Consider the following 26,195-nt stretch of genomic DNA (forward strand, 5'->3'; position numbering starts at 1 on the left):
GAATATCTTCTAAAAGCTGTAACTCCAACCCATATTGTTCGACGAGGGAGAGTGGAAAAAAAAATTGTTCGTTCGCAAACAAGAACGCGAAGAAAGTAGTTTGATTCTGATTCGAAAACTCGTCCTCGAGGGGTTTCCCAGGGACAATACAAAGTTCCTTCGACGCGGGAAACGAGAAAGAGAAAATTCGGGAACGATTTGGCACCGAGGCATGGCCTGGTTTCGTTCGACTTTCGATTGTCCTCGTCGCCGATGGCGAAATGCGCCACCGGAGAAAGACAAAAAGGGTCGAACTTGTGCTTTTTTTCCCCTGTTCTCCTCGCCGCGTGTCCGAACGGATCGCGAACCAATAAGTCAGTGCAACGGCTCCCAGTTTTTCGACGGATGGTACAAAGCGAAACTTATGTTCGAGCTTTGTTCCAAGATCGAACGATTCCACTCGCGGTTAACCGGAATGTGTTCGCACCCGTCCCGTGAACAATGTACCGGTATACGTTTATTGTCGAGCGTTCGCGTACGATGCGCTTTATTCCCCTGAACACGCGTCGCGAATCTCCAACGCTGTTCAACGAGGTCGCGGCAGATTTGCTACCGAAATCACACACCCGATGGAGTAATGTGTTTTTCTATTCGAACGAATTCAACTACGCGGTTGGTTATACTCCAACTACCCCGGGAAAAGAAGAACAAACCGATCCGCGTACCACGCGCTACGAGTAATTTCAATATTTTTTCATTCCCGGGATAATATTTTCCGAATTAAAAAGAGAGAGAGAGAGAGAGAGAGAGAAATGGGAAATAAAAATGCAGCGAAAGAAGTGACAAATCAAACGCAAACGTGGCCTACAATGAAGGGTGGGAGGATGAAGCGCTTCTTTGAAACATTTTCAAAGGGACCGTAATTATGCGTTGTACCCAGGCTGCACAGTGGCTGTCAGTTTCCCGAACAATTATAGGTAATAAATCAAAACCATACCAGAGCCCAGAGCAAATAACGTTTTAATCCTTTGTGCTGACGAATCGAGCGACCAACTACCCTCGCGTTCCGCCTAGACTCGTCGATAATTATTTTGGAAAATATTAACCGGACTCGTTTGCGCGAACGATAGGATCGATAATCGTACGATAGTAGATGGGTGTGTAAAAAAGACGCGCGACTCGAATCGAGCTCGAGGTTTTCGACGAGATGGAATAACAGAGCACTTGCGAGGGGATCGTGAAACTCTCTCGATGCGTGACGCCAATGATCCAACAGTAATTAAGCGGCTAACGACACTCGTCAAATTGACCTCCCGCTATCTCGCAGCCATCAATTTTTATTAAAACGAGCCACGTTTAAAGCGGCGCTCGGTTTTCCTTCCCCGCGAGATCGATGAACCCTTTCAGCGTCCACTCAACCTATCCCCTAAAGGCCGAGCGAGTAAGGAGAGAATCGTAGGTAAAAAAAAAAGGCCAAGAGACGAGGAGGAGAAAGAAGCCGGCAGAAGACGCGAACGGTCAGTCGCGAGGAAGAAAAAGGAGAGGAGGTAAAAAAAGAAGGGGTAAAAAGGGCGAATAAAGAGATGGTCGTAAGAGGCGCACGTGCCCAGACAGCGCGGCGCAGATGCGACGTTCTTAAAGCGTTAAGTACACGGCACTATTTTCCGTGGGATTACAGTCGGAAACGAAGGAGAACCGGCCATAGAAAAGAGTGGAATTGGTAGGATTTTAGCGGGCAACGCGTGGCAGAGCTCTTGTTGCGCGCTATATTTTTATTAGCGCGTCCACGGTGCCGACCGAGTGGACTTTTCCCGTTGAGCTCGGTTGCTAATTTCCCGAATAACTGCGAACATAACCGGGAAGAGTCGGTTCGGAACACTCTGGCGCGATGCAATTTTTACATACACGCTGGACGGAAAGAGGGTGGTTTCGTTCGTGAAAATTACGCGTCGCGTTTTGATTTCGCCCGGCTTAAACTCATCGCCTGTTTTAATTCTACGACGCGATTAACCCCCTCGCGCTGGATCAACTGTCCGCGACCTCCGTCAACAGACACGCGGCACTATTTTTCGAAATTGTAATATTTCCATAGGATCGATATAGTTGACGCGAGGGGATTTCGTCCGATCGCGTCGATATTAACGAACCGCCCGCCACTGATTAACAAACTTTTCGAATCTTCGATCGGACCGAGCATTCCGCTAATGTTCTGCCACTCGTTCGATTAGGGGTAGGTTCATCGGTAGGGTTATCGGTTGTACGCATCGATTTTCCAAGAGAGAGAAATCGACAAAGGTTCGACTGATACGCAAACTATTCGAGTACGTAACGCGTGCATAGCGCGCACCCCCGGCCGAAAACTATGCTCCATTTCCAATTAAGGAGTCATTGTTCCCCCGCGGAACGTTCCTGGCATTATAGTCGCTCGTCGATAGTTGCGTTTGCGGCTGCGTTCCTCAGGAGTTAACGTGCGTGGAGAACGATAGCGGCTCCTTCGCTTATCCCGCAGTCGTATAATTTGCATGATGAGACAGTAAAGCCGGATTGGGCCGGCTCGCGCGCGCTCGAGAACGGACCCTTCATCCTTCGCCACCCCCATCCCCGATTCACGCGCCACGGTTTCGTCTCTCTCCCTCCTCGCTACGCGGCTCGTACTCGTATATACCTTCGTTATCTCCATCCAGTCGCATAGACTTTCCATAATCTTTCTCAACTATTCTGCCTCCCGGAAGAGATAGAGACAGATATACGCCCGCTCTCGCGGTACCACGAGAAAGTCGTAAACGAGGGACGACGACGTTGCCGGGGTTGCCGTTCGAGCCACGAGAGAACGACAAAATTCTATCGACCCTCGACTGGTATCGCAGAAGAGTAGGTGCGCGTAGGTAGGTACGTATCGGAAATCGGAGCAACGCGGAACGAACGAAGGCTCGTTGACGTGACTCTGCCGTGTCGACGCGACCTTTCTTCCTCGATAAAATTAAACCATCGAGCGCGTGAACGAAATCGACGAGGCAAACGGCACGCGGGGATCCGCTCGCGGATCGAAAAAAGTCGGAGGAAAAAAGAAATGCGAGAATTACAGCGAAGAGGAAGTACAAATGGACGGTTGCTTAACGCGATTTCGCGTGCAAAGGTCGGCGGGTAAAAGAGCGGACGCGAGATAACGCATCGGGTATCGGTATCGGTGAAAGGGAGAGCCAGAGGTGGAGAACGAGCGGAATTGTGGCGTATCGAAGTAATCGTCGGACCCGAAAGAAACTAACAGCCAGAGTAGCAGTGGTAGCGCGGCAGGAGGATCAACGCGGACCGAGAGCTAACATGCTAGATTAAATTAAGTGGATTACCGAAAGGAGGAGGGAGGACGGGAGCGGTTCAAGGTATACGGCACGACCGACGGTGCAGATATATACGCGCGGTGTTCCATCCGGGATAGGGAGAAGATATTTGAAATGGCAATCGAGCATCCTGGGACGTGGTTCGAACTGCCACCTCCAGCTTTGTTCCTCGGTCCATCGTAGGTATTGCTCGACGGCCCTGAGACTCCCGAGTCACGCCAGGACGGACCGAGAACGATGACACCTCGAAATGCCACGGTCTACGCGTGTTTTGTCCCGATCCTGCGCGCTTTCCCGAACCTTTGGCATGCAGGTAGACCGTCCCTCGGGGTGGAAGGGAACAGATGCGCGCTAGCCTGTTTCAATAATGGAAACTATCGCGGTTATTCGCCTCGACCATTTTAGCGTCCGCCACGAGTAACGACGAGGCAGGTGAAACGACACGGTTGTTTCATATTTCACGGTTATGCCTACGACCGTTCCCCACCGCAAATAGCGACGGGCCCCCGGAAAATGAAATAACCTAACGGAAACGAATCGGTCGTTCCGCAAACATTTCGCGGGGCAGGGTGCTGTAAAAAATTATCAACCTTCCATTCGCTCGATCGGAGAAAGCGTTAACGTTTAGGATAAACTCGGATCGCTCTCGGTGCCTAGACAGCCATAGGCGCTCGAATAGTTCTGGCCAACGATCCCGACCGGTCTCGCCAAGACGATCGCGCGACTCTCCAGCTGCCGCGAAACTTTTTTCGACCCGATCGACGCGTTTCCTGCCACGTACGTCTGCGGAGGATATCACGAAATGGACAACGATGTAACGAGGTTCCATCGGCGTTCGATTGCGTCAGAAAGATGCAGCAAAGTTCGGCGTGTGCGGTATCCTGGGAATCGAGCCTGCACGACGCAGCCCTCTTTTCCTTCTCTTCCGCGTGTGTATGTCTCGACGCTTCGGGTCACGCTGAAGCGGAGCAAGAAAAATAGACGGACAACTATGAACGAGGAGGAGGAGAGAAAAGAGAAAGAGAGAAAGAGAGAGAGAGAGGAAACGTCCAAGTCCCCTTGGTCGGTGGCATCATCATCGTTGCGCGTGCATAACTTCGTGCTCTCTTGGCTGTGCCAGCAGCCGGCAAGGTATTGATCGGCTGAACCCACGAGGACCACATGGCGACTCCAACTTCGTGCGACTTCGTGCGAAACCGGCACCCCTCGTGCCTAACATGGCGCCCGTAGGCGGTCACGTGGTCGCCACCCCCTCACCCACAGGACTACCACCAACGCAGCGGGCGCACTCGACCACCACAAGGGATATATGATGCAGCCACCAATTCGTCTGTCCCGCTCGCACCCCCCCGTGTTTCTCTCCAATCCTGGGTACCCAAGGCTCTGCCTTCCGCCCGCTCGCATGCTCTTTTTCTCTCTCTCTCTCTCTCTCCCTCCCTCGCTCTCCTGGTCGACCGTGTACTCTTCAGGGGCGGCTTAAATATTTGCGCGGTCAGGTTCAATGATGTTACATTGAAATTTTGCACGCGCCGCGATAATGAGAAAACTGTCCGGCCATTTGTCGCTGGAGCCGTCGTCCACTCGACGTTAAGGGAATCGAACCCCCTCGTTTTTCACGTCCGAAGCGTTTCGAAGCAGCTACGGGAAGTCGAAGTATACCTAAAAACGGACAGCGTGGCTTCTTTTCCAGGAACTTCTCTCGCGTCTCGGAACGAACGACGGGCCGTACAGCTGTTTAACATGTTCGCCGCGCCTCCCTTCGTTCCGGGAAGGAGCCGGGCAACTTTTAACCGCGCCTCCCCCGAAAACTTTCGCTTAATTAACGAAACGAAACTTTCCAAGGCTCGCCTAAATTGACTCGTAAACGCGGCGAGCGTTTCACAGTTCTCGAACGTATGAAAGAAGTACATTAGCCATTCCGTGAGTACTCGACTGCGCTCCGATCGAACGGCCACTGGATCGAGACGAACTAATTCTCGATATCCGACTACATTTTTCCCCTTTTTCCTTTTTACGCTATAAGGATGCACACGGCTGGTCGATCGTACGTGTATCGGACATCTTAAGCCGGGATACCAGGAACGCGCGACGATAGAGAAAGAACGGGGCGAGGCGACAGAATGGGATGGGGGGGGGGGGGGGGGTGGCGGGGGGTGTAAGAGAGGCAGAAATGCAGACACAGAACAGCGCTGGGAAAAGGGAGGAAGAGAGGAAGGATGAGAAAGAGCGAGAGAGAGAGAGAGAGAACGATGCCCGACTCCAAGCACCCTCCGGACACCCTCCATTTGTCCCTACCGTTCCCTCCCTTAGCCTTCCGTTATCTCACGACTGACGCATCGTCCTGCAGAACAGAAGGGAGACGGAGAAAGAGACGGAGAAAGGACGATCGATCTTTCGGGATGCCAGTCGTACCGACGACCGATTGAAAAGCTTCTGATTCGCGATTCGAGGCGAGAAATCCACCCCTTCGAAGGAACCGGACGGTCAGCGGGACTACAAAGCTCGACGATACGAATGAGAACGATTTTTAAATGCACCTATACTCGGCCGGCTCGTTACCGAAATATCTCGTAATTCTCCTCGATCGCGTCTCCCATGCGATTCGATAAATCGCGCTCGATCGCACGACGTTCCTCCCGACCGTATAAATTTGTAGCGCGAATCGTGAAAAACTCGACCGGGAGGGAGAGGATACGGATGCAGTTTCGCGTGTTTCGAAGCTACGTGACATGGCTGCGGAAGAAACGCCGTGTCGCGGGAACCACCGCGAAAGGTACACGCGAGAGACTACCTTTAACCGACTACAGAGAGAGAGAGAGAGAGAGAGAAAGAGAGAAGTCTCGCGAAAAACCGGAGCGAACCAGTCGAACGTTTCATAAAATTTGTCGAACGGAGAAAGCTAAATATCTTAAGAATGACTCTCGACTTGTCGGGGTATCGTGAATCGTCGAAAGGAATGTCGTTCAAGATTTTATCGGACACTTTTAAGATAACGAGCGAACAGTGGATGTATTAACGGCACAGTGTACACGAAAGCAATATTTCGACAGGAAGTAGTATCGCGTACACGATTTTACGACCAGGCAGGACACGCGGCCTGGTGACGCATCCCGCAGGATAGTCGAGAGACCGATCGATCTTGCGGAACACGAGTCATCGAGCGCACCGACGACCGCTCGCAACATTTTCGTTCGTCATTAACGAGAAGATAAACCAAGCGCGTATTTTCAGCGTCGATCGTGGAATTATGAACAGCGTCGCCTGTCAATGGAACGTACGAAATACCACGAGGAGATGGTGGGTTCGTCTAACGTTGTAACAACGCCGACCCGAGAGCGCGAACTCTCTTAAACGTACGATAAACAGGCGATACGATTTTCGAATCCTGTCGCAGTTAATTATCCTAATACGCGGTTGCGGTTTCCTATGAAATTTCCATGAAACTCGCGGAGCTGCGCCACGCGTGGGTCCCTGGCAAGCTTTCCGGGTTAATGGAAAAGTTCCATTAATAGTTGGTGGAGAATCGTAGCGGGAAAAATGATGATCCGATAAACGCGAGGTGGTTTAGCGATTCCCATCGCAGCGGCGAGGGGCGTAACAAAAGTATTCCGCTCGATTCTCCAAAAATTCGTCCCGGGCTTGTAAGTTTGCCGATCGGTACCACTTTCTGAATGAGCTTCCGTTCCGTAATTAACGCGCGAAAGCGCGGCCCGAGAGGAAGGTCGGCGGAACGAAGTTTAAAGTCGTCCTGGGATCCCGTGTAATCTGTTCGAGGGAACATTTCGAAGTGAAACGACCACTACGCTCTCCGAACTTCGAGGGAAAAAAGTCGGCGGAATATTCACAAGATTCCCCGGCGTCTTCCGCGTTTCGCCAACACCGCCGACTATTTTCGACGGGGGGAAGAGACGGAGAGAGAAAAAGAGGAACGTATTCCGTCTACGGCCTTTCCACGGGCTTTTCACCGCGGGAATAAAATTTGCCCCAGAATCGGGAGACGACGCTCGATCGGAACGATAATAATCGTAATTTCGCGTAAACTTCTCCGAGCGACCGACGGAGAAAGCTTTTAAAGATCTTAACGATACTTGCTCGAAGAGACTAAAAGGTGGGGGGAGGTGGGGGGGCGTCGACTGAAAAGGAGAAACGAAGAGGAGCGGCGGTGGACATCGGACAGAGAGACAGAAGGGAGGTCCAAGTTTATAAACGCAATAGAAAGAGATACGAGCCGAGATGGGTAGGAGGACGAGCCACGCGTATTGATCCGACAGATACGCTCGATTAAACCGCAAATTGCAACGGATTGGCCTAAGTTACAACCGAGTAAGACTACCGAGGAGCGTACGACGGTTGCCGCTTTGAAGAGCTGTCGGATACCGACTAATATTCTTCCACGCGAACATGCACCGGTTAAAACAGAGACGAGACGTAGACGGGCACTTCCGAGCAATCGGATAAACCGGTGCAATCGAGTATCGACTTAAACCGTCGCCGGGTAATTCCGTTCGTCGGAATTTAAGAATCATATAAATCCCTCTAACCAAGAATTCAATCTCGAATTCGATTAAACGCCGATTCGAGCGAGTCCACGAAACCGAAGAAGCGCATCGACCATGCCTGTATCCGCCGTGCACGCGAGAATGAAAAATTGCAGGCGAAAATCAACAACGGAGAAAAACCGGTGTAATTGAGTTTGCGAAACTTGCTCTCCGAGCGACGAAACGTCACGTACGTTCCATCTCTGTCGCCCTTACTTTTTTCCATCTTCGCCGCTGGTCTTCTACGGTCGTTTACGAGCCGTTTAACGACTCTCGATACCTTCTCCGGTTTTTACTCGCCACGCTAAACGGTGTCGCCCGGTTGATTCGTCGCGTTCGATTAATTATACATACGTTATTGGCTCGATCGGGTGCCGAGACGCGGACTCGACGATTAGTCAGACGGCGCGAAGGATCCGGCAGTGGTGCGAGTCGGAGTAATTCGCGGCTCGAGCGATAAAATAAATTCCCCGTGAACGATCAGCCTCTCTCTCCCTCTTAATGAGAGGAGATTCTTAATGGTCTGTAAAATTGAACGCGCCTCAGTCGCCGCGTCGAGTACCTCGGGTATCTAACCGAGAGCTGATTCGATTTGCGAAAATTGATTCTTTCCCGGGAAGGTTTCGCGGCGATGCGTTACCCCGTTGATGCAATTCTCTCCATTGAATTTCTCCATCGCGGATATTTCCCCCGCAGAAACAACAAGGGTAATAGTCCGCTCTACGAGAATCAACTTCATAAACAGCCGATGGAGGAGGGCTGTTTACACCGTAAACCGTACTTTCCTCGCAGCTGTATTACGCATAAGCAGGGAGATACGCGATATACCCCGAGCAAAGAACGTTTCGAAGCAACGCTCTCAACGGGAACGAGTGGTAAGTGGATGTGTAAAACGACGCGTGGCGAACGATGGAAATCTGTCGGAATGTAAGTTGGTCGTCGCAACCGGTAGTAGTCGGGTTGCTGCGAATCGATAACGAGCATCCAGGTTTATCTATATTCTTGACGAATATTGTTCTATTTACTTGGATGGTCGGGGGGGATGGACGGTTTTGATTGGCGAGTACGGCACACGTTGACCGATTCGAGGTTCGAGCATTAAACTAGACGGTACTACTAATGGCCCTTTTCGTTCCACCCCGTTCGAATAAGCTTCACTCCCCCTAGAGCACGGGGTTGCCGCGCTGCTTTCGGACCCAAATTGATTGGACTGTGAATCGTCCGGTTTGAATTATTCATACTTTGTCCGTCGATAAACCAATTTCTGTAGCGAGCGAATCGGGGGGGAGGAAAAGATCGACTCGCCACGCGACGCACGGACGAGCCAACCGTCGGGGAACAAAGAGCAGAACGGAGGCACGACGCTCGAATGGAAAAAGGAACGAGGGAAAACGAAACGAGGCGCTGCAGCTCGGTTAACGTTGCCGGGGAGAGATCATCGGACGAGCTGCAACGCCGTTTAATTTCATCATTCGAGCCAATGAGGCGGAAATACGCCTTCGAGGAGAAAGGCAGACAACGATGTGCCCGACCAAGTTTTATCCGGATACGATGGACGGACGTCGTGAGACGTGGGAGGAAAAGAATACGAACGCGACGTCTCGATTTATGGGTTAAGGACACCAGCGACGATCCAATTAGAGGACGACGGGAGGCGATAAAGGTAATTTCGTAAGCGTCCAGAGACGGAGGAGGTATGGAAAGGATATTGAGAACGCATCGAAACTCGAGGTTCGCTTCGGGATACAACTTTCCTCGACTCTTTCGTCGTCTCGATATTAAAGAATCGGGCAAGTTTCGAGACGATAATAAAATTGCGGCACCGACCGGGGCATCCAGCGTTAAGGGAAAGGGACGTCAGAAATGACGCGAGAGTAACTCGATCCAAGTTTCGCGGAGGCAATCGTATTTACGAGCCGTTCCTCGTTCCCGGCCGCGAGCCCGAGTCAACACCCGCGATAAGAGGACACTTTTACTTGTACTCGAACGAAGAAACCGCTCCCGGCGAGCCGGTGCTTTTTGACCTTTTGCTTTCCCGGATCGAGCATGGCAAGAGGGGGGATCTTCCCGACAAAAGATTTATGAACCCCTCGGCAATTCCAGTATGCTACTTATTCTATCGTCGAGTAGACACTCGAGGTTCACAAAAAAATCCGGGGCTGGTACCCACGTACACGCGACCGATCCGATCCACAAAGAGAAATCTTAAAAAGAACGCGAGACCTCCTCTTCCTCTTCCTCCATCTCCTCCTCCTCCACCTCTTCCTCCACCACCTCACAGCTATCGAATCAATCATTTCCACGAGCGAGCTCGCGCGGAGCTCGGTTCCGTAAACTCGTCCGGCCAAGATCGTTGATTCGCTCGCGAAGGATCGCGAAGGGAGTAGCAGCCGTGGTAACTGGGAAACTGGAATTACGTATCAGGGTTCTCAAGCGCGGGGTTAATTGACACGATTCCCAGTGATTTTAGCCAGCGGTTAGAGCCGAGGTCGGGTTATACGTGCCGGGTCGCGTGTACAGCACGCTGAAACTAATCATAATGTATCCTCATCGACTAGGGGGGTGCCGTGCTGTGATTGGTCCGTTGCGGTATTCCTCGCTGCCAGATAAAGTTACCGTAATATGGATTAACTGCCCGGTATAGCCCATATTCCGAACCGACGCACGCATTCGACTGGGCTATACTAATGAACTCGTAACCGACGCTATCATCGACCGCATCGAATTCGCCCCCCCCTGTCTTTTAATAACGCATCCGCGTGAACGCGTAAACGGCCCGTTCTACGCTCGCATCGGAATCAGCCTCGAGCAAACGGAGCGGAGAGAGGCGGCCGGCAGCCGCGACGGCGGCGGCGATTCGATTTTTAAACGCCGCGCCTCTCCCCCGAGGACTGCTCCGCGCGCGGCCAGCTTTGATTTACGACGAAAAGCGCGTCGATATTTTACGTTTTTTTTTCTTTTTTCTTTTTTTTTTGTTTGGCTTTTTCTCTTTTTATTTTCAAACGGCAGTCAGACGAGTCGGACGATCGTCAACGATACTCCTGGCGCGGGCTCGTTTTTTTCCCCTCGCGGCCGTTGAAATATCACCGTTTGTCAATGGTTTTTACGTAGCGGGGGCAACGATCCGGAACGATAAAAAGCGCGCGGCCCCGTGCACGGCGAACAGATAACGACCGACTAAACTTTTCGAGGAGCGAAAACGCGAGCAGCTCCGGGAACGGCGTAAAGTGGATTTAATTGGCAGGCAATTGGCAAACGATATTACCGGCGGTATCTCTCGGTAACCGTGGGAGTAAAAATAAGCATTAGCGGCGGCCCGCGGAATCGCAATAAACACCGGTGGAAAACGCTGCGTCAGCGAGCCTGGATCCCTCGCCCCTTCGTAACGGCAATATGCATTTCCCGGTGATTACAATTCCGGTTCCGCGGCGTGGTTTTCCCAGTTGTAGAATTAGCAGAAATTCTGGCTCAGCGAGCAAAACAGTGCCCCGCGTTCCCGCAATGTCAGTGGCGTATTAATAACACGTGCTTCGTGTAATTTCAATTCCTGTTCCGCACGTTCCGTCGCATTGCGCCCCGATTCGCGCCCCTCTTGGAAAATAATACGCGCGCGTTCGGCTCGCCTGGCCCTAACCCTAGTCGTCGACTCGGTGTCTTCGAAGCAGAACGATGGACGGATGGACGGATGGTGGATGTCGGTCGAGAGGCGCGACTATGAAACACGCGGAGTGCTGCGCCGTTAAGGTCGAGTGCCGCCACGAATGTGGGACGACACTTCACGAGCACTTTTTCGCGTGGTCGCCTCCTCGGCTACGTCGCGAAAACCTACGTCCCTTTGCGACACGGAGAATAGATATCGGTAGTGGAGCGCACGCGTTAATCTTTCATCGCGTCTAGACCGTGCCAAGGAAGAAAGGAGAGAAGAGGGGATAACGACGCGACGTAGATACCGCGATATCGAGATTCTTCCAGGAATCACGGCCGTAGCCCACGGCGTGGTACTTTAATCATTTAAACGGAACACGCGGCGGTGGTCGATACACCTTTCCGTACTTATTCCTGGTACGAGCGAACGTATATAGGTGGTACCACGGTTATGTCACTGATTAGGGTTTACAGTCACCGAGTCGCACACGTAGCCTCCCCTCCGCGGCAAGGGTGAAACAATACCGAGTGGGGGAAGGTCCATGACCCTGCACCCGGTGCAACTTCCGTTCCGCATCCTCGTTCGGGTACTCGAGGGCCGGCTGTTCGCGAGGAAACGAGAATTTCGCTCGCGGCTCGCGCCGCTTTCGCTACGATCGATACTAACGCGGAACAGAGATAGCGGAGAGTGGGATGAAAGACTCACCGAGTTGGACGTACATCTTCGGCCTGATGTTTTCCTGCCACGCAGCGAAGACGAGGGTGACCGTGGCGACGACGCACCAGCAGGATAACACGGGGTGCATCCTCGTTTCCAAGATGGTACGCCTCATCGTCGTCTCTCGGGTGGTTCGTAGGCGGCCGGGAACGTGCCAGGTTTCGCAGTGTTCTCCTTCGTGGATCACGGGAAGAAGAAACGCGATGGAACGTAGGTAAACTCACGCATATACCGCACCACCGCAACCACCGGCACCACTCTTTTACTCCCCGTTATGCACAGGCTCCGACGTAACTGCGGAAGGAGAAAGGACGTGTTTCTATCACTCTCTTTTCCTTCCCTTTCTCTCCACTCACTGCAGCAGAACGTGCGAGGGTGCCGCAGTCACGTGCAGCGTGTTCCTCGTCGCTGTCGCAGTCGTTGTCCTCCAGCTCTGCTCACGCATGTTTCCTTACGGACGACCGGCTTCCTGATCGCGCACATTCACGAGAACGAACGCGGCGTGCCCGCACGCACTTATCAACGGACCCGGAAATCGGTCCAAAGATCGAGAATAGATCGGGAGAGAGAGAGTGTGTGGAAGGGAATTGGAGACGGAGAGAGAGAGAGAGAGGGAGAAAGAGTAAGCGTACGTGCGTGCGTATGTGTATATCAGAGAGAGGAAAGACGCGTACGCGTGCGTGTGTACGTACGTATGTATGTATCCGTGTACGGTATATACATACGCGACAGAGAGACAGACGAATCAACGGCGACGCGCACCTACTACGTTTTATAGGATCGTGCGTATATCTGTGTTGGCGCGTGTATCTCTCTCTCTCTCGATATACGCCGTGGATTCAGTCGATAATAAACACAACACGAAACATTCCGCAGCCTTCGACGGTCGCCGTCGCACTAACACGGCGCAGCGGCACGACAGGTGACACGCGCCCCCCCCACTACGTTTCCCTTTAACCCCCCCACTCCGTCAGTGCACGAAAGAATCGGCCGATCGTGCGCGCAGTCGCGTCGCGCGACGGTGCTGCGCCACGGGTTTTCTCGTCTGCTCGACGACCCGATACCACGCGTGTACCCCTTACGCACGTGGGTTGGAGCAAGAGGAGCCACCACCGATGGAGAGCATAGGGGGCAGTGGATGGAAAACGGGGAAGGAAATCGGGAGGAAGAGAGAGAGAGAGAGAGAGAGAGATACGCAGAAAAGACACCGCGAGCAAGCGCTGATTTTCAACCCCACCGCCCCCGCGACACGATCACGCCACCGATCTCCGCGACGTCCTCGTCGTCGTCGTCGTTACCCTCGACGTTCTCGTCCTCGTCGTTCCTTGTCTCTTCTCGACGCTACCGCTGCGTCGCGAATCTGCAAATAAGAAAAGAAACGGCGGCTGTAGTTTGTCATTTGCTCCGAATCGATTTCGAAAGATGCCTGCCTGTGCCTTCTTCGAAACGTCGTCGTCCACGACGATCGATAAACGAGGACCGTCGTCGATTGTTTTTCTTAGCCAGCGATTACGTTATCAACCGCACGGTCCATCGTGCTCCGATAACGAGAGACGAAACGGAGGAACGAGATAGTTATCCACGGGCATACGGACAATGTTAACGTTGTTCATTATGCCGTTAATTTGTCGAATTAAAAGTGGCCGGGCGTACATCGAGCCCCTAATTTCTACGTTCGTGATTGGTCGCGTTGTGCAACGGGGAAATGCATCGCGAGCAGAGGTTTGATGCGTTCGTTGGGACCATCCCTTTATACGCGCGCACATACCTACGGTATGACGGTTCGCTACGTGCCTTTAAACGTCATTCGGCTGGAACGGTCGCCGATGCGAGAGAATAATGGACGATCCGATCCGACCAATGAAATATTAATAAAAACAGAAAGGAGAACGAAGCTTTTGCCGACGGCCGAGTAACCGTAACGACGTCTCATTATAGCTCCGCGCCCACACTCCGACCAAAAAAAAAGATCGCTTTTGGTCGAAAGTTTCGCGACTAATGCGATTAATGCGGCTCTGCTCCGGGGCGTACATCTCCATGGACGACGAGGGAATTATTATTAGGCATTATCGCGGTATCTGTTTGCTCAGCTATCGCGAGAAATCGATGCGTCGAAAATGCACCGCGAAACACAGGATCAGCTCCCACCCGGTGGCAACTCGTCGCCGAAAGAATCGTCTTCGAGACACGTTCGACGACGTCGGATCGAATCAATCGGCCGCGAATTGAAAAACACGAAGCTCTCTTCCGATGCCGCGTCGTCGAAGCTTTTATTCTTCACGGCACTCGGCGGAAGAGCCGACGCAACGAGCGAAGACGTTTCCACGGGAAAAGGGCGTGCGCGAAATCGTCCCCCGAGATCGACTTTGTCCGACTCGACTACCACGTTCGTTGCATCACGTTACGCAACTCCAGTTTCCACGACGGTGGAAAACCCCGTCGCCGACGATCCACGCGGCTACGACGTTAAAGGACAAAAGGGCGAGAACGGATCGACTTTCTCGAAGGCATTCCAAAGGAATTTCTCTCGCGCCGAGGCCAGTTCATTTAACGCGGCAAGTTTAATTTCCTATGGAAACGACAGGGGTTGAACGCGGGGCCTCATCGATGCCGTAGTAAATGTAGGTTGAGAAAATAAAAACCCATAAAACTGTCCCCGGAGAGTAGTTCCCTTGGAATCGATTTTTGGCACGTCGAATATCAACGAGCCAGCAGCCTGTACGTATTCCCAGAGAAAGAAAGGCTGCCGGGAAGGAGGCGAGAGTAGGAAAGGGGATCGATAGCCGAACAACGGGGGAAAATCCCGATGGAAAACGCGTGGAAAACGCGGATACGTTGTTCTGGCACTCGTCACGAAGGGTGAGAGAGGGCAAAAGTCGCGACAGCGGCGGCGGTGGCGGCAGCAGCTAGTCGAGCGATCGAAGGGCGTGGAACAAAACCCAATTAAGTTCGTCCAAGTCCAACTTCCGCCGGGCCGTTACATGAAAAACATTTTCTGGGTGAAACTGGTTAGGCCATTTAAGCTGAGTTCGCGCGGTACTATCGAGGTACCGTCGTTGAATACCGGCTCGAAAGGAGAGGGGAAAAAAGTGGAAAAGGCAAAAAAGATTGCGCTGGAAAAACGTTTGCTGGATGGTTAGGTTCATTCAAACGAGGTTCGCGCACGACGGAGGAATTGCGAATTCGCCGTGGAAAAGAGGTCGAGGAGAACCAAAGTGCTGTTATTTCGATCGAATAGCATCAAATATTTCATCGAAATTAAAACCGGACATTTTCTATTCGCTCGCGCCGTTCGTTCGAGATACGGCGTGGGATGAAAGCAATTTAGAATCGGGGATCATTTAGCAAACCGTGCGTCGAGAATCCGCAAGAAACATCGATTCGCATGGGCCAGGAGCAGCCGTGAACCGTGGAGCCGCAAAAGTAATCATCTCTGTCACCTGTCGCTCTTCGGGAAAGTACTTGATGAATCCCCGGTACGCGGAGGCGTTTTTATCGGCGTTATCCTCGAGGGATCCTCAAGGGATCCGGGTTAGGTATTCCTCTCGCGACTCTCTTTCAGAACTGCCCCTCCGCCGATGCGCTTCGGAGGATTCGACCTTCGATTAAAAGGCTTCGATTCGCAGCCGCCGTTCCAACCGGGCAACGCTCGAATCGATACCGCGTCGAGTTAACAGAAACACGGAGGAGATTCCACGGGAAGATCGTAAGAAAGAATTCCAAGAATAGACCGGATCCCGAGAGACCTACCAAAGTGTCTTTATTCGAGGGTAATTTAAACGAACGATCGCAAAATTCCGCTCCAAGTGGTATTTCCGTTCGTCCCAGGTTAGATACGCGTCTCGTTCGCGAGCTACCAATTTTTGAATAAGTGCCACGTATCGGGCTGCGCGAGAAGGAAACTCTGATTTAAAAAGTCGAACAACTTTGGCCCAGAAAGGAACTGCCTCGTTACCCGCCGATTAATTCGAAACGATTTAATCAGTGTATCTTCGCGTGGAGGAGCGCTCTTGCCATCGCATTCGTGCAAGCTGATTAGGTGGTGGAAAGGAACTTTGCGAAAGAAGTTTTTTAATCTATCTGCGAGCCCGCGCGCGAGAGGGCGACCCTACCCTTTTCGTTCTTCCACCTTAAACCGTGGTATCGAGAGATACCGGTATCGCCGCTCGACGCGATCTTAAATCGCGTCTGCTGTTAGCGATAAGTCTGGCGAAAAGGTTCGCCGGCATTGGAAACGCATTTGGAACGCAATGGAAATTTTGACGGGAGCTGGGTATATCCGCGAGACACGTATGCCTTCACGGATAGCCCTCCGGATAATCCGTCCGTCTAGTTGCACCTCTGAGATTACCGTGGTCGCTAATTAGTCGGGGTATTACAGATTCGTGGAACTCGAATTGATCCGGGCCGTTTCAGCCTCCGCCAGCACGCGTCAACATGCTGCTAGTTTCGCTAAATTGGGTTCTCTCTGCTTGCCGCTTAAATTCACGGCCGCCCCGCTGGGTCGCGGAAAAATAAACGAGCCGGATGGCTAATGATCCGAGCTTACTCTTTAGCCACTGTTTTACCAGTTTTACCAGTTATCGTCCAATAATTAATTTCCTCTCGCGAGAAGGCAAAACCAGGACTGAATCGCGGTAACGCGAATCAACTTCCATCCGGGGAATTTGGGACGAAGTTATTCGCGTCCGCGGTACGAAACGGTCGTTGTCGAAAGATAACGTCGCAACGAAATCGGCGGTAGATACGCCCGTTCGCGGACACCTCTGCACTCGCGTGTATATCGCGACGCACGGACGCGATACAACGCTGAGGGGGAGGACGAAAGAAGAGGAAGATGATTTGCGAGACAGGACAATTTCCGCTCGCGGAAACGCGTAACGCGGCGGCGAACTTCTCGAACTGGTATCAAGAGGGACGGATAGACGGACGGGCGAGGAAAGATCGCGGAATGATCGAGAAGAGGGATCGTTCGGGGGACACGGGCGACGAGCAAAGGGTGGAGGAGGCGGCAAGAAACGTAGGAGGAGATGGCTGGTACCGTACTTATCGAGAGGGGAAAGAGCGCGCGCCTTAAAATTCGGAGAAATGGGTTAAGGAAGCTCCTCGAATCCGCGGAATATAAATCATTTCCGACGGCAGTAATTCGATTCTCGCGCGTCTTCGGATCCCTCCGCGGCGCTCTCCTTTTTTTCCTGCTTCTTTATTGCTCGAGGATCCAACGGAATTACGATCGCTCCGCCACAGTCCGATGGGCCACCGGTCCTCGGCGCAGATTTCGGTGATTTATCAAAATTTCATGAAAATCGTCACGACCCATTTCCATTATTTGAAGTCTCGCACGAAAATCGTCCCGTGTTCACCGATCCGGCAGAGTAATTACGTCTCGAGGGGCGAAGGAATAGGGTTCGCCGTAATGGCGTCGCGATAAATAACCACCCACTGGCCGGTAGCGCGTCTCGAGCCGAAAAATGGCGAACGATCGCGTTCGAGATTACGCCGTGGCTACCTCGCGGTCGGGGCATCTCCGACGAACGGTGAAATTGCGACTCGATCAAACTTTCAACCCTGAATATCGATTTGTCCCAATGCCTTCTAAGCGTCCTCGCAAACGTGGTTAGAAGCGAAAGGGATCGGATGAAAGGGCCGAGAAATGTCGGGAGGAGCGTAGGGACCTAAGGAAATTTCAATTCGCCGAGGGTGACGGAACGACTGAGGCACGCGGAATTTCTAACCGCGCCTCCGCGCCTCTACGTGTTCGAGGGGAGAGAAAAAAGGAATCGTAACCATCGACGGTACCGTACAGGGCGATGTTCGATGCGCGCACATGCATCTCGGCGAACGAACCAAGTATCGGTCGACTTTCGTTGCGCCGAGTCGAAACTTCGTTACGTCGTTTCCAAGTTCCAATGGTGCTCCTGGATTTCTACTCGATTTCTCACCACTCTCTCTCTCTCTCTCTCTCTCTCTTGCTCTCTGGCAACGTCACACCCCTATCGCACCGCCACCCCGTTCTCCGCGTTCTCCGTTCGCGCGATCGACTTTCCATCCGGGAAGAGAAAGAACGTTTCCTCCGCGGAGCTGATTCACCACCGATGGAGAAGCGGAGGGCGCGAGGGTGCGGAATTGAATTCTAGCTTGATACGTTGCAACGATGATTTGCACGCGCGAATCCGTTTACAAGGATTACAATGGCCGCCGGTAACAGACACGCGAGAACAAAACGCGAGTCGTATAAAAGCGAAACTCGCGGCGGTAACTCTCGAGCACCGCGGGACGGACGGATGACGGCAACGAGAACAAGTTGAACCGCGTATTCTTCCTCCGCCTTCGAGGAAGTTTGATCGAACGAGTCCTGGCCGATACTACCTCGACGCCCGAGATCGTATCGCGTACTCCTCTAATTTACCAGAGAAACCGAGAGACGGATTATTCTTCTCGTCGAGACGTCGGGTTTTAGCGCGTTTACGATATTTTCGCGGAACTCGTACAAACTGCGTATAAATATAGAAATGTTCGTGTAAATAATTAAAATAAACGGTGAAAACGAGAGGCTGGTCTAACCGTCGGAGGGAGCTCTGATACGCGATACTCTCTTCACGCTCGCTGAAAGCTACATTATGCGGTGCAAGGTAAATTGACGTTAGGTAAATCTTACAATATGAGCAGGAAAATGAAAATTAACGCGGTTAAACCCTATACGCCGGGCTGAAAATGGAAGTTAACAGGAATTGCGAGGCAATTAGCCCGGTCGTTGTCACCTTCGGTCTACTGAAACATGTCCGAGGAGTTTGCTAGCTTCTTTGCGCGCGTTTGATTTAATTTTGCCTTTAAAAAAGCGGAGAAACTCTCCACTTCCGGCAGTCTGACGATAAAAATAAAACCTCTCGCCGCGGTGCGGAGGCCAGAGAATATACGTAAGCAGATTCACGATTCTAAACAAGTTTATCTCATTCACAGCTTACACCAGACGAACCAAGCGTGCGCGATACGAGAAGGAATCTCTTTCGAAACGCGTGCGCGATTTAGAATACGGATTCCTCCGAAACGTGAATATACTGTTTACGAGCCACGGCTGATTTACACAAAGAGGATACACATCTTCGCGCCGATATCGTATTTAAACCGGGAAATCGTCTGCGAAGCGATCTACGTTCCTGATTTAAAAGCGGAGCATAGTTCCTAATAAACAACAAAGTCGAGACTTCCTGCCAGCAGCAGCAGCAGCAGCAGCGGAGATTCCTCGTGTTCTATGTCAGCAACAGTCAACGCGAAAAAAAAAGAAGGAAAGGAACCGACGCAGGGATAAAAATAGAGCTCCATACGGACACGACAACGTCGCGTCGCGTCGCGTCGCCTCGGCTGGGAACTTACAAGAGGGTATTTTAACGCGTTACCCACCGACACCAACGAATACGCAACTATTCTCTGAATTATTAACAGCCTTCGCAAGATTATCCATCGTTGCGACACTGCAACTCGAGTAATTAATCGCTGACGAATCGATCATCCGGCAACGTCCATCGCATAAAGTTTCGACAAATGCACGCGTCGAATTATGCATGTAACCTGGGTATAAAGTAGAGGGGTGCTCGTGTGAGCACGGATTCACGGATGCGAGAAGATTTATGCCGAGCTATCTGCGAGAAATAAAAGGCTGGACGCGGTATTAAAGTTCGATCGGGGCGATCAAGTAGGGGTTGAGGGAGCGCGGGTGGATGATCGTCGGTGACAAATTGACGAGGCCGAAAATCAACGCACCGTTAGCGTTTCGCCGGGCCCAGTTTCCACGGGAAAAATCCGACGTCGACTCGGAACTAGGCCGCAAAAATTCATGACGCAAAACGTGACAATACGTCGTTTTTCCCAGCGACTTTTCGCTGCTGTTTTTTCCCCTCCCTTCTTCCTTTTCCTTCCTTTTTTCCGCGCATTTACGGTTATTTATTCGCGAACGGTCCAGCGAGAGACAGTGAATGCGAACAGCGTTTAATATCACCCTGGGATGGAGTCGAGTACGAGCGCGAAACATATTTGGCAAACATTTGGAAATGCACGCGAACGCAACGCGACGAGGTAACCCGGCAAATCGTCGTAAATCATTTTAGAAGAATAACGTTTTCCGCGTCTCGGCGTTGAAGCGAACGAGTGGTTAGGAAGCGGGGGAAATTAGCCGAAAAGTTTCTTAAACGTACGGGAAGTTAACCCTCTCCTCTTGCAAGGTGTCTCTGTTGCCCGTATTCGCGATGTTTCCACAGCTATTTACGAACCTTCGAAGCACTTTGCTCGAATTAACTGGGAACACGCCTCGAGTGGTGGTAGGAAAAAAAGTTGCCAAGAAAATCCCGATGCACCCGCAACACGTTAGACTGTAAAGTGGCGTACTTTACAGGCATCGCGGAACGAAAGTAGCTCTTTCTTGCCGCGGCGAACAAATTTTTCTGAAACACCGAGGGGAGGAGATTCCCCGGGCCGAAAACTAACGAGAACGGTTGAGCAGAGTGGGTAGTTCTCGTGTGCACCGTTTTAATACGTCCACACCTACGGAAACGAACTGGCGCGCAGCTGGCTCGAACGAAGACGGGGCCGTGGAAGGAAAACGAAAGGGAGGGTTCGCCGTCCCTTCGAAAGGATAAAGATGACACGACCACGTAACGATACGCGCGGAGAACCTTCGAGAATCGCGCGTAACGTTGGAGCAGCCGGAAATTTTCTTAACGATGAATTATTCATTCGACGAGGAACGATTCGGCGGAAGAAATAAAATTGATTCGCGGTCGTCCGCGTAGGTCGCGGAGGTTTGGGCTGCCGCGTCACAAAGGGCCCTACGAAGCGACAGCCGGTAGGCGCGGCCCGATGAAACCGAAAGAACTACGGGGAACGACGAACAGAGGAGAGCGAAGAGGCTGCAAAGCCGCCTGTAAGCCGATATAAGCAGAGTCAATTTCCAGCGAGTGTTCGAGCGGGAGGAAAGGATTTTGCTTGCACGACGACGAAAAGGCAATATTCCGTTCCAGGGACGGCGGCCGATCGAGGGCCACGGACAGAAAGTAGGTGGGAAAAGGTCGAGGAACCACCGCCACCTTTGTTCCTCGGGACTTAGCTAGATACTTTTCAATAAAGTTAGTTGGAGCTCGGTTCGGGAACGCCACGCGTCGTATCGCGTGTTGTATTTCGCGTTACCACTGGTAAAACGTGTCGACGAATATTTTTCAATCGCGATCGAACCAGTCGAGAATGGTGGCTTCGAATTCGAAGGCTCGATTCAGCCGTTCTTCCACCCTAGATGGAGAAGAGCGTTTACAATGTCTCGGGATCGAAGATCGGGAGGATGCATCGAAGCATCGAGGATGCATCTGACATCGACCGCTCTCGTATCTCCTCGCGGATGTTACGTTGAATATTTAAAAATTGTAATCAACCAGCGTGGAAGCTGGCACGATGCCGACCGCCCTCGACGCGTTCCAGCTCGAAAATCGAATACCCGCTCGGGAATGAAAACGCCGCGGTGCGCCGTGAAACGTTCGCTAACGAGAAACCCCGGAAACATCTGCCCGCGACGCGAGAGAGAATCGCGAAGGTTCTCGTCCCTCGATCTTTACGATACGGACACGGGTAACGAATGCGTCGCCCAAAAAGTTGATCGCTTCGTACGATGACGCCAGGCGGATGGTGACCAGGCCAAGTTCGACGAACGATAATTCGTTACAGTTGGACGATGAAAGAGCCATTGCTCCGACAATGGTACCCCCAGCCATCAATGGCCGGCAGAAAGGTTTCGAACGATTACGCGATTTTTGCGACATCCGGAACCGTTTCTCCGTGGCCCGTAGAGCATACAACTTTCTCATCATTCTTCGATTTCGCTGCTCGGCCATAAAAGCGGGACGCGCACCGAAAAATTCATCGTCGAGGAATATCGGTGGCATTGTTGCGCGAACGCGGCGCAAAATCTTAATTTATCACGGCACGTCGTATAAAATGTAATTTACCGGCGAAGATCATTTCGATATTAGAATATCGATCGCGCGCGTACCAACGCGGCGGATAGGTGTGGAAGAGTAGGCGGGTAAAGCCGTGAACGGACGCGGCTCCCCCCCGTATCTTCGACGGAAACGATGCGTTGTTGAATATTTAAAAATTGTAATATGGAAAGCCTTGGCGTATCGGCGGCGGAGATTTCCAGCATCGTTCGACGACGGGCCGATCTCGTCAGCGGACGAGAAATAGGGGGAACGAAGAAGAAGCATAGGCGGTGGTGCAACGGTGCAGGCGTTTCGGTTTTCAGCAGCCATCGAGGATGGAAATACGAGCGCTGGGCTCTCTTGTAAATGCAACCTCGGCCGTGGGAAAGGGAAAAACGAGCAAGAACGGAGGCAAAGAGAGAGAGAGAGAGAGAGTAGGCTACCTTGTTGCGGCACGATGTGCAGCTCCGCATCGTGCAGATGCACTCGGCTAACGGATCCGTGCACCGCGCCCTCATTCAATGCACGGCATACCGGTTGCCCGACTATCGACTTTTCTGTCTGACTTTTTGCTCGCTGCTTAACTCTTTCGAGCCTTTTCAATATCTTTTGCGAGCGCCGCGCTCTACTGCGCTCTCGCATTTCCCGGGCTTAACATCCACCTATCTACTCACCTACCTACCAACCTACCTACCTACCTACCTACCTACCTACCTACCTATCTACCTTACCGCCTCCTCTGTTGCGCAATTTTAATCCTTTTAGTTCCGAACGATATCGCGTAATGACGCGGCTGTTGGCTCTGACAGGGAGCTAATCCCTGCCGGTCACGTATAATTAGTGAAATTAAACGTGGACCAGCGTATCGAGCCGACACGCCGGAAGGGTTAATTACACGCCCGTTATTTTTTCGCTCGATACTCGAACGGGCATGAATGATATCGGGTCGGGGTTGCAAATGACACCCGGGACCGCTCGGGAAATTCGAGTCATTTTTACCTTTAATCGTCTATATTAAACCTTGCCTACCACTATCGATTCGCGTTTATCCGGATAGTCGAGGCAAAGCCTGCAACGCAGCCGGCACCATCGTGTTTCGGAAAAGTGCGTCACCCCTATCGCGCGACCCTTCGCTTCTCCGCCCGAAGATTCACTCGATTCGCCAACCGAAACGTAAGGTTAAAGAAACGCTCGCGGCGTTTCTGTCTCTCTCTTTCTCTCTCTCTCTCTCTCTCTCTATACCCCTTCCCGTGGACGATGCAGTTACGAGCGTGGAAAATAAAACTGGAGCAGTATAGTCTCCGGTCCCGATGGTGGTGCACGTTCGACGTTCTCGAGGATCGTTCGAATGAAAACGTAAGGCATCGAAGAGGAAATCGTACCCGAAGGCATGAACGTGCAACGTGGAAAATTAAAGTCGTGGCGCGTATTCCTTTTTCTCACGACTGGCAGGGAAAAGACGGCACGATCCGGCGGAGAGACGGCTGCCAACTGGACAAAGTGCGGGCTCGTCCCCCGACAAAGAGGCGCCCTGCGTACGAACCAAAGCTGCGGACCGTACCGAGGCAATAAACATACGAATCTATTAACCGTCGGACGCGTCAGGCCAAACGATTTATGCTGGGACGCGTCACGCTCGAATCGACCCTACTTTGCGAGCTTTCTGCCGCGGAAAGCTCGCGAGGCTGTGCCCCGGTCGAGGGAGAAAAACAGAGAGGGAGAGAGAGGCGTAAAGGAAACCGGAGAGTCGCGACGTTGAAAAATATCAGAGAACGTCGGGTGTAACGCCAATCACGTACGGACAGCGGAACTGTTCGAAGTATCGGATTGCGGAGCGTACATATGGCGAACGACGCGGTCGACGAACCCGAGAAAATACAGAAGAACTTCCCCACCGGATTCTGGACCGCGAATATACAGTTCGCAGCGCGTGGTATACACGGTTTTACATGGAGACGAGAAAGAGCCACGGTTCCCGTTGAATCAGTTTCCCCGAGTAGCTTGAACGGAAATCGCGGACGCGTCGACGAAAACGAGGAACGGTCGCGCGATTTCTTTCGCGTGAGTACGCCTCGTTCGTTACCCGCGCATTCAACGACGAAACCTGACAACAGCCGGCGGAAAGGGACGAGAAAAGAAACGAGCGACGAGTTCCGTCCACGTTCGCAGGAAGAATCGCCACGCGCCACCCTTTTAATCCCCCTCGTCGACCCCTCGAATATAATTCGTCGTTTAACCCATATACCCCGAGACACGCGTTGCGAATCAAAGTTCAACGTTGCGTTTCCCCGGGAAACTTACTCGTACAAATCTTCTTACTCTGGATTTGAAAGTTCGGTGGCCACGTTCACCCTGGCTGCGTTACACCCCCGTAAGACGCCGTCGTACGTGGTTTAAGGTAACGTCGAATCGAGGACGAAGAGCCGAGGGTGGGAATTTCCATGTCTTTTTTTGCGGGACGGGGCTGCTCGTCGCAGAGGTTTCGCGCAAACACGAAACGAATGGCCGGAGAGGGATGATAACGGGCGGAGATTATATTACGCGTCGTTAAGTGGGTGGATAAGAAAAATGTCGGACGGAGCGCGTTCCATCGCGACGGGGCCGGTTTAATTTGATCGCTTCTTAAGCGGCTCGTACGAGTATCGCGGCAGGTAACAAGAAAGCTCTCGGGGGATATTTTCGTGGAATTCGAGGCGAGCGAGGCGTGCCGAGCGAACAGCGAAACGAAGGGGGTTTCCGCGCTGAAGATGCGCACCGCGGTGCTGGAAATCGCGTCGCAACGCGAATGAAATCGTAGAGGAGCCAACAAACTGGAAGGAGAGACGCGGGCTAGGTGGATCCGGAAACGATAAATATATATACATATATACACGGTTAGGGGTGGTGTACGCGCGCGCGGCACCGCCGCTGCGTCTCGTTCACGGTGACGCACCTCTCGCGTAAAGGGCGAGGGATAATTACAGGGAGCGTTCGCGCAAAGGAGCACGCGGACGGAAGAGCCGGAATATATTACATCTACGTGCACAAGGAGGGAAAAAACATCGGGGTGAATAGGTCTCGACGTACGCTCGCTGGGCCACGGATCTTTTGCACGAGTGGCGCGACCGTATCCGCGCCCCTCGCCTCTTTCTCGCGCTCTCTCTCCCTCTCTCGCTTTCTTTGAATAATTTATTTAACGATATAATACAATTAGTCGCGCGACGCGTTGAACGTTTGAAATTTCAACGACTTTCGGACCAGTTCACTCTGCTCCTTCGAGGTACTTCGTAACGACGAACGCAACCTCGGGGAAAGATTTTCTAACGGATCGTATCGAGGAGCTGGGCTCGTACCAGCGGGGATAGAGCAGTAATCGTAATCGTGGCGGCTAACAGGGGATTTATGAAATACCGGGAGGCAAAGATCGAACCGGTACGCGTTCATATGGGTCAACTGCCCGTAATTCTCGCGTACGCGTACATGCGCGTGTACCCGCGTTGCGTGGAGCGCGCGCGGGCGCGAATTTACCACAGTGTGCACAGGGGAGGGAACGAGGCCGTCGAGGAGCACTCCGATCGATCGAATTATCGAGTAGCTGCAAGGAACTTCTCGTTAATCGCATAAACGAACAAGTAGATTCGTTACGTTCGAACACCGTGCTAAATAGGTTGTCGAATCGGCGCGCGTTACAAGACGCGACCGTGCGACTTCGTACCGGCTAATGTTTTCGCCAGGCGATAATTCGATGAGAGAAATTAACGGATACGGAATAATCCTGGTAGGGACGCAACGTGTGCCGGTCGAGATAAAGTCGCGGGAGCAGGGAAGCCATCACGGTGATTAAGCCACGTCCGAAAGGGCCAAGGGGGAGAGAGAACCGAAATATCGACGAACTCCGCGTCCTCGTCTGCACGAATGCGTTACCATTCGGCTCTTTACCCTCTCCTCCCCCTGGTTCCGTTCTACCGTTCGTTCTCCTTTTACCATCTTCGCGGCACCATCGTTCGTTCGATAACGGAACACTCTCCGCAGCCGT

The 26,195-nt window shown here is 52.3% G+C and overlaps 2 protein-coding genes across 3 annotated transcripts in view; one reads left to right on the top strand and one right to left on the bottom strand.

Moving 5' to 3' along the window:
• Nucleotides 1-12,825, bottom strand: part of Sema1a (semaphorin 1a) — an 86,949-nt gene extending 74,124 nt beyond the window's left edge. For both annotated transcript variants that reach the window (XM_076894631.1, XM_076894630.1), the window contains exon 1: nucleotides 12,207-12,825. In XM_076894631.1, coding sequence (XP_076750746.1) covers nucleotides 12,207-12,333 — 127 coding nt within the window. In that variant the 5' untranslated portion in view covers nucleotides 12,334-12,825. The remainder of the gene's footprint in view (nucleotides 1-12,206) is intronic.
• The window catches only part of LOC143423365 (electroneutral sodium bicarbonate exchanger 1-like), a 284,457-nt gene that overhangs the window by 112,486 nt on the left and 145,776 nt on the right, over nucleotides 1-26,195 (top strand). The gene's annotated exons all lie outside the window — the stretch shown is intronic.

The sequence above is a fragment of the Xylocopa sonorina genome, chromosome 5 (genome assembly GCF_050948175.1).
Source record: "Xylocopa sonorina isolate GNS202 chromosome 5, iyXylSono1_principal, whole genome shotgun sequence".
NCBI classification, from domain to species: Eukaryota; Metazoa; Arthropoda; class Insecta; order Hymenoptera; family Apidae; genus Xylocopa; species Xylocopa sonorina.